Source organism: Nerophis lumbriciformis, linkage group LG14 (genome assembly GCF_033978685.3).
Source record: "Nerophis lumbriciformis linkage group LG14, RoL_Nlum_v2.1, whole genome shotgun sequence".
In the NCBI taxonomy this organism is placed as follows: Eukaryota; Metazoa; Chordata; class Actinopteri; order Syngnathiformes; family Syngnathidae; genus Nerophis; species Nerophis lumbriciformis.
Genome location: NC_084561.2, coordinates 25,117,949 through 25,136,323, shown reverse-complemented (window position 1 = coordinate 25,136,323; position 18,375 = coordinate 25,117,949). Strand labels below are relative to the sequence as shown.

The 18,375-nt window shown below is 39.2% G+C and overlaps 1 protein-coding gene across 1 annotated transcript in view; it reads left to right on the top strand.

The window, feature by feature from the left end:
* cachd1 (cache domain containing 1) overlaps nucleotides 1–18,375 on the top strand; it is a 175,903-nt gene that overhangs the window by 80,061 nt on the left and 77,467 nt on the right. The window contains exon 3 of the mRNA XM_061975732.2: nucleotides 8,817–8,965. Within this exon, the coding sequence (XP_061831716.2) occupies nucleotides 8,817–8,965 (149 nt within the window). The remainder of the gene's footprint in view (nucleotides 1–8,816; nucleotides 8,966–18,375) is intronic.

Genomic DNA, 18,375 nt, shown 5'->3' with positions numbered 1-18,375 from the left:
CCAAAATGTCTCCACACACTGGTCGGGTTTGTCAATCAGTCCTTTTCTATGCACTAAATTAGTTTTTTTTAAAGTAATTTGGTTACTTCTATTTTCACACCTTGTGCCTATTGTACACTGGTGGCCGATTATGGTCATTTCAGCTTGTTTAGTTATGTGGGAATGTAAATAAAGGAAGAAAATGCTACATGCTACATGGAAGAGCCATTCGCTTTCAAGCTGCAGATGGAACCGACAACGACAACTTTCCACTGCTATTTGCTGTCGTTTGTAATGTTTTAATATGTTTAAATGACATTTGTGGTTATTATGATCATCAGAGACTTACCAGAAGATCACTATTTTGGTTAACTTCTTCTATTTACTATCAAGAAAAACTCAGCGGGGAATTATTGTAAATTGCTAATTTACATGTGTTGTCTCAATTGTTGTATTTGGACTTTTAATTCTTACATTACTAAAAGTATGAATAAGGATGTTGTGGATGAGCTGAATGAATGTGATCAATGCTGTTTTGAAGTCATGCGATCTACCACTATTTATTATTGTTGTCTACTGAATAACAAAACATACTCGTATTGTTTTTACCCTGCATTAATTCCATTGTGTATACAAACAAGTTTTAGTGTCAAAATATTGTTGTTTAGAGGTTTTTCTTCACCTGTCTCTCTTCTGGCCAGGATGTGCTGTTGTCAGGTAACACATTTAGTGTCTTCTTTGAGAACATCCCGACACTTATTAAACTGGTAGGTTTTTATATTATATATTTAAAAATATTGACTTATTTCAGCTTCTATATGTTTAATTTGTATGCTTGTTGGCGTAAAGACTTCTCCCCAACTACGAGCTTGTTCTTCTTCGCTTGTGTGGTAAAGACTGACGAGTTGGTTCTCCACGGTGATTGGCGCACTGATAACACCTACAAGGCCAGAGCAAACGGGTTTCGAATCACATAATATAGGTGTGCTAACCCAATTTTTCAAAAGCCAAACACGATCAGATTAAAGTGTTTCCATGTTTTTAACAAATCTTACTTTGAGTTAAATTATTTGAGAAATCTATACCGAGTACCGGTATTTTTTAGTACTGGTTCCTAATTGGGTTGGTCCTCCTGGATCGTGAAGCTTCTGGACTAACGGTACTGCTATCGGTATTTTTTTTTACCTTGGTAATTATGACACACTTTCACATTCGGTTCAGCTGCTGCTGTGTACACATAACAAATCAGCTTGTAATATTTACAAATAAGAAACAACACCACACAAATCTCTAACACCACAATTCATCCTCAAAAGTCTCTCAAAGTCACGCACGCTAATAAGATTTAGTTTCAAGAGAACGCCACTTAACTCACGACCGCCGCTACCGGCTTCCTCAACCATCCTCACAGCCATCAATCCACAGGCTAATAATAATTCAAACAAATAAGTGAAACAATAATCCATAAAGTTGCTTTGACGCAAAATAAAATACGCTGACAGGTCCATAGTCGCCGTCTGTCGTCACTCCATTGCGGTGCGTTTGCGACGTGGCATCGAAACACACCTTGCTTGAATGTGTTTTAGTTGGTTCTGTCTCTCACTACAACTGGATGATTGAGCATTTCACTTGATCACTCAGTCTTTTTAAATGTGTATTGTTCACACACCACTGACAGATAAATAGGTTGGTAGCTGTCAACATCCGGTCCGTCACCCAAATACGTTTGTGTGTAACATACACACAAAACTATTTCTATTGTTACAAAATGCACACCCACAAAACATGCATTTATTTATACATTTGATATGATATGTCATTTAAAAAGGTCTGTGCTCTGTACATGAATGCAGAAATGATATTTCCAGCTGAGTGTAATGAATCAAAACAGTGATCCATCTGTCTGGTCTTTACAAGATGATGACACAACAATTGCATTAGCAAACATAGTTGACTTGTTTAAGGCTATGCCTACGCTAAGCCGGATAACCCCTTAAACGAATAATTATTTAGCCTATGCCTCGTTTCAGCCACACTAAATCACCGTTTAAGGTCCCCCTCCTCAGACAATTTTTTACACAGGTAAGTGCGCCGTTTATTTCTTGAATCGCCGGCTCTTCGCTTTGTATGGACTCATTGATCGTTTACAAACTGAGTTCGAAGAGGAAGTGACGCCAGAAAGGCCGCGCCCCACACAGGAAGTGACATCAGAAAAACGCGCTACAGCCAGCTTCATAACAACCCGTTCGGTAATACGGCGGCAACCACTAGAAAGATGGAGGCGAGTCATTCTGACATACCCGTGTTTCTCCGTCTTCTACATGTACAGGCGCTTTTGGAAATCACACATCAATACCGTAAGAGAAGTAAACGGGCGATTGCAGCTATTTCGGATACAACACATCTCAGACGGCAACATAGCAATGTTGAGCGACGGTTTTGGATAGGCCCTGGAAGAACGGCAGCCTGGTGGGATAGGTTTGTCACCGAGTGCGTTGTGCCAGAGGAACGCCAAGAGAACTTTCGAATGTCCAGGTCAGCTGTGATTCTACTTAGTGAAAAACGTTGTCCGTTTGTGGAAGGAAAGAAAGCGGGAATGCGGGCTCCCGTGGACAAGGGAAGACTATGAAAAATAGCGAATGCATTTGAACTGGCAAAGCAGACTGTCAGTTATTGTCTGCGATGTATGTCGAGCGATTACTCAACGTCTAGTTTTGTACTCCATAACTATTGTGAAGCCATGAAGTGGTTGCGGCCGTCAAGTACGACTGCCAATTTCAGCCTACAAGCACAGTGTCCTGTTGTTGGTTGTTGTAAAATGTTCTTTATCACATTGTTTACTTCCACACGTCCATTAAAGATATGATTCATGTATGATGGCTCAGGTGTGATTCACTACAATAGTCTAACAGCTGCTGATGGTGAGGCAAGCAAGGTTTACTATTAAAAGAAATGTGGCAATAGTCTACATTAAACATAGGGTTAGGATACACTTCCAGGTCAGAGGTGACTATGACGCACACATTTTTTTCGCGCATGCATACTAGGTCGTGTTGCGCCGGCGGACGGAGGGGGTCTTAAAAGGTGGCATTGTTGTGTGTGGACACGGATAAGGTTAGGTGGGATTTACTCTGGATAACCTTATCCGGCTTTGTGTAGAAGGGGCCTAATACTTAAAAAGCAGGTGTTGATAAAATACTTCCCTGCGGTGAGATGTGACATCATGTTGTAGAGGTGTACAACCTCTTGTGCTAATAAAAAAAATAATTTTTTCAACATCTTTTGTTTCACCAATTTAGGGCTGGGCGATATATCGAATATACTCGATATATCGCGGGTTTGTCTCTGTGCGATATAGAAAATGACTATTGTGATATTCGAGTATACGTTCTCACGCAGTTGCTTTTAGCTGCTGGCATTACACTACAGGCTCTTCTCAGTCTTTCTTGTCTCTCCTTCTCACAGAGACGTAAAACAAGCGCAATTTCTTACATACGTCACATACTGTCGCGCGTGCAACGTCATATGCTCTCGCAGAGCAGAGAGGTAGCGGCATGGGTAACGTTAGCTGTGATGCAAGTGGAGCGGTGCGAGTGGTAATATGAGAGAAAGAAGGTGCGAATCTGGTAACAAATGAAGGAAGAAGAATTAATTCTCAAGAAAACAGCACGGGGTCCATCGTCTGTCGGTGGTTTGGCTTCAAACAGGAAGATGTTAAACAGACAACCGTAATTTGTCAAGTGTGCGGCAAAAGCGTTGCTACAAAAAGTAGCAGCACTGCTATTATGTAGCATCATTTGAAAAGTCACCCGCTAGAGAATGAGGAGTGCTTGAAACTCCGCATGTCAACATCTCCGGCCGGGGCTACACCAACAAAATGCTGAAGCAACCATTTCCACATCAACACCATATGAAAAAAATGGTCAAAAACAGAAGGAGATAACGTCCGCAGGAACCTACCACATAGCGAAGGACATACACTATTTGATTTCCTATTATGCAGCTTATTTTTATTTGACAGTTATTGAAATATCTTGTGTGGCATCATCTTTATTTGTTTTTAACTATTGTAGTGGCGTTCTGTACAAAAAGTGCACTTTAATTTAGTGTTGTTTTGATATGTCATCTTAGTGACATCATGCACTAAAATGTGCACTAATAGCTTGTTTTAAAATGTCTCTGACAATCTTGCACTTTCTGTTTTGGAAATGACATTAATGTTTGTGCCACTGCTTAATAACTGTTTAATAAATACAGTTTTGGTCAATTGACTTAGTTGTGATTTCCCTCTCTGCATGAAAGTTTAAAATTAGCATATATTAATGCAGTATGAACAAGAATGTTTTAATGTAGACACATATAATCATCATACTGGTGTGATTATATGCATCAAGTGTTCATTCAAGGCTAAGGAAAAATATTGAGATATATATCGTGTATCGTGACATGGCCTAAAAATATCGAGATATTAATAAAAGGCCATATCGCCCAGCCCTACACCAATTACATATAGTACTGATAAGAGTACGGCTAAATAACGGTATCAATAACGAATATCGATAAGGGTATCGGATTGATAAAATCTTAGCAATATACATCCCTAGTCAGCACAAAGGCAAACTGTAACCAAAGCGGTTTCTGTTTTTTCCTCATTCAGTCTGTTAAAAGCCAAGTTTACTCTCTATACCAGTCTTTCCATCCCCCAATCAATGGCAACACACCCTGCAGCTGAACACTGGCCCATTTTCCTTTTTTATAGAAAGTTCATTGCCACTAATTACCATGTTGCCAAGCATAGACATTGTGTGTGTGTGTGTGTGTGTGTGTGTGTGTGTGTGTGTGTGTGTGAGCGCACATCCCAGGAATTGTGTGTGATCTTTGTGGTACAGTGGAAGTAATTGTGTGCTGTGCATGAGGTTCCTTTTAAAATACCTAACAGAATTTAACTGTGGCCTGATTAGGTGTGCCAACGGTCAGTGGGTCACACTGCAGTTTCCTGTTTTGCTTTTGAATCTTAGCCTTATTGCAGGTACTGGTAATTATGGGATGTGAACAAAGAGCTCTCACCCTCGAGATTAATTTCAACTGCAGGATTTAACCTCTTTTTTTTACCTTGTCTTCTCTTTTTAATTGTTTTCAGTACAGTGGTACTTCGGTTTACGTTTTTTTCCACAAAATCTTTATTTACCCAGGAAAGTCCCATTGAGAATAAGAATCTCATTTGAAAGGAATTCCTGCCATGCACTTTCATGCATCAGTTTGGTTGGCACTGGGAGCGAGGTGGGTGGGTGAAGTGTCACAGCGGTAGTGACCAAGATGGCCGAAGCTTGATTCGAACTAGGATCCCCCACGTTTCTGGATGACCGCTTTACCATCTGAGCCACACTGCCCAATAGGTTTATTTGGTTCTGTTACAAGCATGTAACCCAAAATAGTCATTTTCAAATCAATGCTCTCCATTGAAATGAATTGTAATTCAACAATTCTATTCTTGGCCATCCAAAATACTCCACAACTTTAACATATAACATGCTTTTTAATAAAAGGGAATATTGTATCAAAAATTACAATAGAATGCTGTATACCACAAACAACTACAGTAGTTTTATGAATGAATGTAAAAATGATACACAGTATAACCTCGGACAGCGGACTTCTCCGGTATCTTCTGCGAGCTGTTTCTCTGTATTTTCATGGTATTTCTTGAGTTTATTAATTGTTGAGTATTAAACTCTACGACTGTTTTTTTTCGGATATTGACCAAGTTGGGGTTCCGGTCAGAGAACACACAGTCATCATTTGGACTCTTCCAACTTTAATGGTGCATCTTGGTTTAGGTTCATTTAGTATCTGTAAACCACAAGCAAACACCCATCAACATTTATGTCATTTAACTAAACAACAATATAAATATATATGCCTATATATATATGCTCAAAGTAAAATACTAGAGACATAATATATTGCATTTCCACAATGGCATGTGAGCAAGCCACATTAGCAGCAGCAATGCTATCCTTAACAGGGAGATGTTAGCTCGTAGCATTCTGACAACACAGCACCAATAATATTATTAAAACACCACTAAATGTTACACAAACACAGTACTGTCTATTAATAAACTAAATTATTCTTATATAATAATCAACATACTCACATCGTCAAAGACTAGAGCACCGATTAAACGTAGCAGAGAAACAAGTCACCACACATTAACACACGTCAAAAGGGAAGCGGAAGTGACCTCTACAGGAAGTAAGCGGAAGTGACACTGTAATGAAATGCTTCAAAATAAAGTATCTGAAAACGTAGATAAACATGGAGAATTCTTAACATTAACAATAAAAAATATTTTGTGCCAATAAAAAATAGCAATGTTATCATTGTAGTATCGACTATATACGGCTGTTGTACTTGGTATCATTACAGTTAATATTGTATAGATCCACCCATTTGTTTACATTTAGGAGCGCTAGCTTGCTGTTAGCAATAATGTGCTCCTATGGTGTGTTTGGAAGCATGTTTAGCGATTGCTCGTGCTTTAAGGATGATACTTGTAGAACCATAGTTTATTTGTCGCCATGGAGACGAAGATTTGTGATTTAGAAGTAGCTAAAACATTGTGGACGGACTTTAGCTACAGTATATTTCAAAGCACCGTTTGCAGAGCGATGCTTCAGTGTGTATAGCTCCACTGTTATTGTTGGTTTTATAGCCAATATACATTCATTCTCCCTCTTCTTTCTCCACACTGTTTACGCTTGCAAGTGGTCTGTGCGCGTGTTGACTTGTGACATGTGCCTCTGCGCGCCATGAAGCGCATAAAAAAAAAGTACTGGTATTTTTCCAAATGTATTTATTAGAGATGTCAGATAATATCGGACTGCCGATATTATCGGCCGATAAATGTTTTAAAATGTAATATCGGAAATTATCGGTATCTGTTTCAAAAAGTAAAATGTATGACTTTTTAAAACGCCGCTGTACGGAGCGGTACACGGACGTAGGGAGAAATACAGAGCAGTTGCGTCTCCCAGTCAGCAGCCTCTCCCCTCTCCCTCACACAACACAGGAGTTGCAGCAGGACTGCAGCATGAGAGGTTTACTGGCGACTCTTGATGACCTCATCAAACCGCCGCGAGCGGAGCATAACAACAACAACAACAAGAGTGTGTTGTTGCCGGTGCTGTAGCCTGGCTAACAAGCCAGCTCGCTCGGTGACTGATTAATGACACCATGTCTATGGTTTGGGATTATTTTAAAGTGTCTCTGACGGATAAAAAACTGGCAATTTGCAATGACTGCAAAAAGTTGGTTATGCGAGGAGGGACCAAGATGTCTTCCTTTAAAACGAGCAATTTGATCTCCCACCTCTTCAAGAATCATAAGGAGATACACGATGGATACAAGCGAAAGATGGATGAAAATCAAACAGCGAAAAAAAGTAGTACCACACAGTTGTCGTTTAAAGACTCCGCCGAGAAAAAACAAAAATACAACAAAAACCACCCTTGTCTCAACGCAGCATTTCAGAAGCTCTGACTGACTGGTAGGCCACTTCAAGCACTCACCAGTAGCTTGCATCACATTTGTGTTACTTCTACAAATATGTTAGAGCAAGGCAGATTGAGCCCAGTTTATAATTTCCTGTTATACAGTATACCAGGCAGTCTTGCACTAAAGGAGGACTATGTTATTGTTTACTTTATGACTCTAGTATACTCTGGACTGAAGCTGTGTGCCTTCATTGTTTTTGTAGCTGTTGTTTTGAGGCATTTAAAAAAAATAATGCACTTTGTGAAAGTCAAAGTATAGTACTTCCCATAGTTGTAGTGGGTCTCAGGGAGAGCATGTCCCAAATTCCAAGCTGCTGTTTTGAGGCATGTTAAAAAAAAATAATGCACTTTGTGACTTAAATAATAAATATGGTAGTGCCATGTTGGCATTTTTTTCCATAACTTGAGTTGATTTATTTTGGAAAAGCTTGTTACATTGTTTAATGCATCCAGCGGGGCATCACAACAAAATTAGGCATAATAATGTGTTCATTCCACGACTGTATATATCGGTATCGGTTGATATCGGAATCGGTAATTAAGAGTTGGACAATATCGGGATATCGGCAAAAAAGCCATTATCGGACATCTCTAGTATTTATTAGTACCGGTATAACATCTAACCCTATTCTAAGACCATTCATACTGGCAAAAAGTACAAAGGCATGAAGGAAAAAGGAACAAAAATGCAAAACCTAATATCGAACTGATATCAAAATCGGATTGGGACACCCCTCATTGTGATATCCATTTTTCATATCGTTGCATCCCTATTAACTATCCACTCATATTGTTGCTAAATGAGAGCTATATATACTTGGACTGCGGTTTGACACCAACACAACACAAATCTCGATAAAGGGAAGATTAAGGACAATGTCATTACAGTATTGACATTTATTGTGTGTGTGTGTGTGTGTGTGTGTGTGTGTGTGTGTGTGTGTGTGTGTGTGTGTGTGTGTGTGTGTGTGTGTGTGTGTGTGTGTGTGTGTGTGTGTGTGTGTGTGTGTGTGTGTGTGTGTGTGTGTGTGTGTGTGCGTGCGTGCGTGCGTGCGTGCGTGCGTGCGTGCGTGCGTGCGTGCGTGCGTGCGTGCGTGCGTGCGTGCGTGCGTGCGTGCGTGCGTGCGTGCGTGCGTGCGTGCGTGCGTGCGTGCGTGCGTGCGTGCGTGCGCGTGTGTGTGTGTTCATATAAATATCTATTACATGTAGTCTGAAGTAAAAGTTACTTTCTGTGTTAATGTTTGTTGTGGTTCTAATATAATTGTGTTCCCTTTTGTGCAGCTGGCCAAGAAGATTCGGGAGAAGTTTAATCGCTACCTCGATGTGGTGAACAGGAACAAACAGGTGGTGGAAGCCTCATACACTGCCCACCTTACATCTCCACTCACTGCAATACAGGACTGCTGCTCCATTCCAGCATCTATGATGGAGTGAGTATTGTTTGTTATTTATCTCACAAGCTTCCTTTCTCTCTATGTCAAATTTTCCCTTTCTCCTTTTGTGTTTGTTCTCTCACTCAAATAGCTCTCCATGTTTTTTTTATTGTATGCAAAATCTTATTCTACTGTTACGGAACACCTGTACATCACTTTCATTGAATTTTAAGAGTATAAAAACAATGGAAACATAACTGAGGAGCAGTTTAAATACAAACAGTTTTTAGAATCTGTAAAGAAAAAAGTTATTAAAACGGAAGACCACCACATCCATGTTAAATGAACAACAGGCTGCTGCTTTCTAACAACTGACCTGGCATTCAGGCATTCATAGTTTATTTTAATGATAAATATTGTGGAACCTCGTTTTACAAACCTTTTTGGTTCTTGAACAAGGTCCGTAAATAGAAAAGTTTGTACATTGAAGCACATTTCTCCATAAGAAACAATGTAAATATGAATAATGGGCTACAGCCTCGACAAAAGTTCATATTTTAGTCAAAGTGGGGGGGCGGGGTTAAGGGGGAGGAGTATATTTATAGTTAGAATTCACTGAAATTCAATATATAATATATTTCATATATATATATATATATATATATATATATATAATTTATTTACACATATACACACACATAACACTCCTCTCTACTCATTGTTGTATTTGAAAGTGCAATGCTTTGCAGCCAGTAGCACAGCCTTTGAAGGAGCATAGGTATGGGCAGCATCTGTGAAATTTAATTGGCAGGAAAGGAGTGAGTTTAGGGTTGAATTGTCCATCTCCGTTGTATTCTCTGTCACTATCTTTTTTTGGACATTACTACTTGCCGAAGTTTTGAAGCAATGCATGATGGGAATCCGGATGTTGTGTCAGTGTATTAACGTGCCGGCTGGAATAAACACACGCTGAGAAATAGTTCCGTGCCTGCCTACTTTATGGATTATAGATAAGGCTGCAGCTAACGATTATTTTTCTATCGATTAATCTATAGATTATTTTTTTGATTAATCGGTTAATCTATAGATTATTTTCTCGATTAATCTATAGATTATTTTTCCTTTTACCGATTATTTTTTTAATTTAAAATGAAGATGAAAAAATAAATGTAGGCCAGTTTTTTCAAAAGGCATGGCTTTTATTTACAAAAAAAAAAGTATGGCCACTCAGTCAACATTGACAACAACATGACAAAATATTCTGTAACAATGTAAACATTTAAAACTTTTAACATTTAACAAAATTAAAAGTAGCTTATTTGCTTTTTAATGTACAAATATAAAAGTAAACATCCAGTGCAAATCTTAATATTCTGCAATAGTATAAGCATTTCAAAAGTAAAAGTATTGCCTATTTTGTTTTAAAATGTGCAAAAATAAAGATAAACATCCAATACAAAAAAGTGCAAAACGGAAATATTCTGTATCAGTGTAAACATTTCAACAAAAGTAAAAGTATTGCTTATTTGCTAAAATGTGCAAAAATAAAGATAAACATCCAATACAAAAAAGTGCAAAACGAAATATTCTGTAACAGTGTAAACATTTCAACAAAAGTAAAAGTATTGCTTATTTTGCTTAATAACACAACAATGGTAGTATGATTAAAGTGAAAGTTAATTGTTTGTTTGTACATAGTATATGTAACTGTTAATGTTGTAAAAGGTATTTGCACAACTAATTAACGTTAGCGTTAAAGAGGAGCACGTCTTTGTAAACACTGAACAGACACGCCAAATGCGCCTCTCAGAGCGAAACGGTGCTTTAGTTTATGAATTTACAACGCAGATACAAATGACACATTTATGTTTTTGTGTAATGATGACAACGTATACTCACGCGGACGATTGACTAGTTGATGGTGATGGCAAGAACGCTGTCGGGTGTTTTCTTTTCAAATGTTCGTTCATAACCGTTGTGCTGCTATGATAGGCCATTTCCGCTCGACACAGTGTGCATACAACAACATTATTAGCAGAGGTGGGTAGAGTAGCCAGAAATTGTACTCAAGTAAGAGTACTGTTACTTCAGAGATTTATTACTCAAGTAAAAGTAAGGAGTAGTCACCCAAATATTTACTTGAGTAAAAGTAAAAAGTATGTTGTGAAAAAACTGCTCAAGTACTGAGTAACTGATGAGTAACATACACACACACATATATATATATATATATATATATATATATATATATATATATATATACATTGTATATACACACATATATATATATATATATATATATATATATATACAGTATATAATTTATATTTATTTATTTTGCTGTTTTTGTTTACATGTTAAAGGTGTTTTAATGAATATACATGTATGTTTAACACATATAGATTCCTTTCTTTCATGAAGACAAGAATATAAGTTGGTGTATTACCTGATTCTGATGACTTGCATTGATTGTAATCACACAGTAGTGCTGATAACGTCCACGTTTTCAAATGGAGGAGAAAAAAAGTTCCTCCTTTCTGTCTAATACCACATGAAAGTGGTTGGTTTTTGGCATCTTATTTGTCCAGCTTCCATATTTGTTTTTATACACTTTACAAGAAATACATTGGCGGCAAACTCCGTAGCTTGCGAGCTTGTTTGCGCTGGCTTTCGGAGACTCTTATTTTGAAAGCGCAGGCGCGATGGAGCGGCACTTTTATTGTGAAGACAGGAACTGTGCAGTCAGTCTTTAGGCTTTTGACGGGATGTACGGTTGAAATAAAAAAGGGTCTTTTTTACTTCACACTTTTGATTGATTGATTGGAACTTTTATTAGTAGATTGCACAGTACAGTACATATTCCGTACAATTGACCACTAAATGGTAACACCCGAATAAGTTTTTCAACTTGTTCAAGTCAGGTCATGTGACCCCTGGCTCTGTTTGATTGGTCCAACGTCACCAGTGACTTCATCTGATTGGTGGAACGGAGTGAACGTCACCAGTGACTGTATTTGTTGAAACGCAGGCACTGTGAAGGTCTGTCTGACAGACCAAAACAAACAAAGCGTGCATTAACAGATCGATAAAAATTAGTAGCGAGCTGAATGTAGATAAAAGTAGCGGAGTAAAAGTAGCGGAGTAAAAGTAGCGGAGTAAAAGTAGCGGAGTAAAAGTAGCGTTTCTTCTCTATAAATATACTCAAGTAAAAGTATGTTGCATTAAAACTACTCTTAGAAGTACAATTGATCCCAAAAGTTACTCAAGTAGATGTAACGGAGTAAATGTAGCGCGTTACTACCCACCTCTGATTATTAGGCCGTTTATTGAAATACTCCCACACTTTTGACGACTTTTGGCGTGCTTTTTTTCCCCTCGCTCGCATCGCTCGCATCGTCTGCTTTGCGCTCCGCCATGACGGTAGTGTGACGTAAATATGCGACGCGTCGACGCACAAAAACGGCGTCGACGTATTTACGTAACCGATGACGTCGACTACGTCGACGCGTCGTTTCAGCCCTAGTTATAGATATACCTATGGATAACGGAGACATATATAATAGTCTCCTTCTTGTTGTTTGTGCAGTTGCGCACTGAGCTCCAAGAGCCGTAGATGTTATAACGTGACTGGGCCGGCACGCTGTTTATATGGAGGAAAAGTGGACGTGACGACAGGCTGTCCTCACTCGGGTCCGGCTGGAAATCGGGAGAAATTCGGGAGAATGGTTGTCCCGGGAGATTTTCGGGAGAGGCACTGAAATTTGGGAGTCTCCCGGAAAATTCGGGAGGGTTGGCAAGTATGGCTAACAGCAGCACTGTGCTTTGCTGACAGAGATCGATCAATGGGTGAGTGAAACGTTTGTACGTGGAGACAAGGTTCATACTTCAAAGCATAGTTCTATCTGGTCTCTGGTTCGTAAGCCAAAAAGTTTGTATAACAAGGGGTTCGTAAGTTGAGGTTGTGTTGTACTTAACTATACTATTCAGGAAATTCAATGTGGATTGTTTTGACACATTTTTAAGAAAATGGTGCATTGTTGTGGAAATTGACTGAGTGTATACATTCACAACGATACTGCTTGCAATTTGACCCCCCAGGATTGGCACAATGCAGACTTTTTTTGTGCCAATTTCTGATTCCAGTCGGCAGAAAGCAAAGCAAAGGATCACTCCTTTCACGTACAATCTACAGTGGTGCAGCTGTTTCCACCTTTCATCCCCGTCTCCACTTCTTTATCACTTCTCTCTCGCTCTTTATCAGCCGCCGTAAGCAGTTATTGCTCTTTGAATGTTTGCCTTTGCAGTGCAGACTTCACTTGCTGCAAGGTCATCTCAGTGCCGCAGAGGGGAGGCCACCTGTAGCTAGGTCATGTGCATGACATCTCGTGCATTTGGTATATGCATTTTTGGTGTGCATCGATCCTCCAAACAAGAGCATTTGCATATGTTTCTCCACGTTCCGTCATTAATCTAAGGATTTACATCCTTTTGCAGATAGTCACAATGAAAACAATTCTGCAGAAAAGTAATGCGAGGGAGCGGGGGATCTCATCAGGCCAGCGGGAGAGGTTGGCCATAGACTGATACATCCCTAAACTTCAAAGAATCTTCCTCAGGGGAGGAAAAAGGCAAAGAGCTTTCATTTCTGCAGATTCATGCAGGATCGTCAGATACGGAATATTAGTGCGCTCCCTTCGTTATCAGAGCTGCTTGCAAATTTGAATAATGCGTTGAATGTTTTTCTGCAATGTGGCGACTAAACATTGCAGTAGCTCAGTGTGTTGACTAATGGTTTTAATGGGGATTAATTTGATGCTACAGTTTCAGTTTACTTTGGACAATATCATGGAGAGTTTGCAGGTGTAATCCCTTTATGAAGTGAGACATTTTATGAGCCGTGACTATTTTGGTGTTGTCTCAGCAGTGTTTGCATTTGCTCAAAATCTTGTGCAAATAGGTTTTATTTAACATAACTCAGCTTAGTGAGACACATGCTGTATTTGCCAGTCACCCTTCTCCCAATTACTTACTTACTTATAGGCATGTATAATTTCCACGAAAACACGTAAATTTGTGTTTTTAAACATTTGTTTTTGTGCCGAAATATCACATTCGCATTGTTTTAATGAAATATCGATAACAAATATGATCCAAACCAGAGGTATCAAACGTACGGCCCAAGGGCCCTTCAGGCCCGCGGACAGGTTTTTTCCTGAAATTTTTGAATGAAAGAAACAGCTGTTTTAAATCCGTCCACTGGATGTCGCGCGGATGTCGCAATAGCAATTATTTGTATCTTTGTAGATGATGCTACATATGTACAAAATAAACCCCATGATGTTAGTACATCAGTTGAGGAAAATGATCAAACTACATAAATAACATATTGTATTGATTTTGATATAATTTTTTTATCTTGATAGATTCAAAATTAACACCAATGAGTTGACTGATGAACATTATCACATAATTTATTCAGAAAATATAAATAACGATAAATAAAGATAGAATACTATTAACCGCAACATGTAAGTGTAAAAAAAAAACCAACAACATTATGATTTGTACATTTTCAGAATGTGCTTGTTCTATTTTTAAACAAAGAAAACAATCTGGAGTTGTCTTTATTTTTAAGTTATCGTGCCATGATTTTATCAGTCCGGTCCACTTGGGAGTAGATTTTTCTCCATTTGGCCCCTGATCTAAAATTAGTTTGACACCCCTGATCTAAACAAAATTTGTTGAACGCTCTCCTCAGCCACAGATACTCGCTGTTTTTCTTGCCTAAACGCCGCACTGAGTTACAGGACAAGCTAATATGAATAGCATCAAAGTAGATAGACGTCAACGTTGTTGCTCTGATATGGAATGGAGGCGACAACAAGTAAGCTAGCTAGATGGTTCGCTAACTAGCAAGATTGTTTTGGTGCCCCAAAATAAATAGAAGAAAAAAAGTTAGAACCATGGTTGAGACCACCAAAACAAGCTCGCTAGTTAGCTAACCATCTAGCTTGCTTACTTGTTGTCGCTTCCATTTGCTCTCCAAACCACAGCTCTGATTGCTGTCCACGTTGCTGCTAGTCATCCATCCATCCATTTTCTATCGCAAGTCCCTTTTGGGGTCATATTTGGATAATTTGAATCCAAACACTGTTGATTCCGAACCAGTTGTAGTTGTACAATATTTATTAGTAGCCAGCGAGAAGGTATTATTTTGACGTGACAGATTGTAAACACAGGTCACAACACCGGAAGTAGATTACCAGAGGGAACGTGGCTAAAGGATAGAGTTGCTTAATGAGAAACGTTTTCGGAGTTCTTTGCATTCATGTTATAGAATTTTACATAAACTTTTCAATTATGATAATGATAGTAAATTATACTTAAAAAAACATTCTGTGGTACATTACATGGGACATGTAAGTGTCAAAAATACAGCTAAAAGAGGTTGGTAGATGAGACTTAAGGCCCCTTCTACACTAAGAAGGTTATCCAGGATAAATCCCACCTAACCTTATCCTTGTTCACACACACACACAATGGTCGTTTAAGACCCCCTCCCCCCTCCGTCCGCCGGTGCAACGCGACCTAATACGCATGCGCAGAAAATGCTCACATCATAGTCACCTCCAGTGTTGCTTTGTGTGCAAGTTCTTGAATTAAATGTAAATTATCTGAACAATATCCAGTGTTGTGGTATTTCAATTAACTGGAATCCAGGGCCCTATTGTAGTGAATCACACCTGAGCCATCATAATTTAATCAACTCTTTAATGGACATATAAAAGTAAACAATGTGACAAAGAACATTTTACAACAATCAATCTAGGGATCTAGATATCTGGTCAGGACACTCCACAGCTGACCCGGACATTCAAAAGTTGTCTTGCCGTCTGAGATGTGTTGTATCCAAAAGAGCTGCAATCGCCCGTTTCCTTCACTTAAGGTATTCATGTGTGATTTCCACAAGCGTCTGTACATGTAGAAGGATGAGAAACACGGGCATGTCTGGATGACTCGCCTCCATCTTTCCAGTGGTTAGCGCCGGTTGTTAAGAAGCTGGCTGAACTTACTCAGTGGCCTAGTGGTTAGGGTGTCCGCCCTGAGATCGGTGGGTTGTGAGTTCACACCCCGGCCGAGTTATACCAACTACTATAATAATGGGTCCCATTACCTCCCTGCTTGGCACTCATCATAAAGGGTTAGAATTGGGGGTTAAATCACCAAGAAATGATTCCTGGGCGCGGCCACCGCTGCTGCTCACTGCTCCCCTAACATCCCAGGGGGTGAACAAGGGGATGGGTCAAATTTCACCACACCTAGTGTGTGTGTGACAATAATTGGTACTTTAACTTTAACTGTGGCGTGTTCTTTCTGACGTCACTTCCTGCGTGGGGCGCTGTCTTTCTGACTTATCTTCCTCTCCGAACTCAGTTTGTAAACGATCGATGAGTCCATACAAAGCTAAGAGCCGGAGGTTCAAGAAATACACGGCACACTTACCCATGTAAAAAATTATCCAAGGATGGAGACCTTAAACGATAGTCTAGTGTCGTTGACACGGGGCTTAGGTTAAATAATTATTAGTTTAAGGAGTTATCCGGCTTAATGTAGACATAGCCTTAATGTAAAGGTAAAATATAGTGTATAAATGCACCCAATTGCAGGAAATGTAGTCTTGACTTTAAAAATGTATTTTAGGGTTGCGAAATTGTCCTCTTTTTTTTCTCAATGTTCCTTTTTTTCCTCAAAGGGTGCTCAAGTAAAAAATACAATTGAATCACTGCTAGTCTGCACCATCCTGAAACAGAATTAGTCCAACGCCTCGATTTTGAGAACGAGCTGCAATGAAGCGTCATCTATCCACAGTGCGAAGCGGCTTCTAAGATACCCATTCTCACCATTACCATAAACTACATTTCACTTGAGGACGAGCGGAGAAGGGATGGCTAACACACACACACACACACACACACACACACACACACACACACACACACACACACACACACGCACACACACACGCACACACACGCACGCATGCACGAAGAGGAAGCTAAACGCTAAAGCTTCAATGTGAAGTAGGGGTAATCGATCCAGATGTCGATAATATCGATGCCTAGTATATATATATAACAGGGATTTATATAGCGCTTTTCTAAGTACCCAAAGTCGCTTTACATGTAGAACCCATCATTCATTCACACCTGGTGGTGGTAAGCTACTTTCATAGCCACAGCTTCCCTGGGGTAGACTGACAGAAGCGTGGCTGCAATTTGCGCCAACGGCCCCTCCGACCACCACCTATCATTCATCATTCAATTCACCGGTGTGAGTGGCACCGGGGGCAAAGGGTGAAGTGTCCCGCCCAAGGACACAACGGCAGCGATTTTTGGATGGTAAGAGGCGGGGAGCGAACCTGCAACCCTCAGGTTTCTGGCACGGTTGCTCTACCCACTACGCCATGCCGCCCCGTATAATATCAGTATATAAACAATATAGTAAATACATCTCTTTTTTTTCTTTTTCTTGATTTTAATATTTCAACATTTTTTGGGGTCGTTTTTGTTATAGTTTACAAACTTAGGGAAAAACCCAAAGGATTGAAATGGAAGCCAATATTAGTTTTTGCTTTGGTTTAGTTTTTGTGCATTGGCCACGTTAGTTTGTTTAAAAAAACTATGTAGCATTTAATACAACATATACAATACCCACTAAATTCTAGGGATGTAACGATATCAAAATCTCACAGTACGATATTATCACGATATTGAAGTACCGGTGGAGTGGAAAAACAAGTTGCCTCTATATTGAAGCTATTATCATATATATCTGATGTATAACACAGAAAGACTTGCAAAGTTTGCGAGTAAATAGATATGGTCAAAATAGTATCAATCTCAGGGAGATTCCCAAGCTATTTTGAGAGATAATGAGCTAGCCAGACATGTGATCATGTGATTTAGAGGTAGGAACCACAGATCTCTTTCCCATTAACAACAATGCAAATAATGCAGATTTTGTGAGAGCCAACAACGATTACTTTGGGACAAATGATGGTTCAGAACCTTATATTTTTGATCCTGAATATAAGAAGAGTGAGCTACAAATTTTAGAAGCTTTGCTAAACAGATTCAGCTTTAGTGAAACACGAAGCATCAGGTAGCAGAATTGCTTGGTGCTAAACAAGAAATACAAACTACAATATAAACAAACATAATTTAAACGATAGCTTACTGTCCATATCTTCCCGTTCAGATGAAGAATTAATTTTAATTCAGATGAAGTGTTAAAAAAGTTGCTGCTGACAGACACTGTCATTCGGTTGTGTGTGTTTGTCTCCGTCTACGGGTGTAAGCTGAATGTCACAGATGAACAGCTTCTAGATTCATGGCTATATCCAGATAAGAGTCATGATTTATAATCTAGAATCATTTTGACAAGCCGTACACGATGCAGTGGTAGCA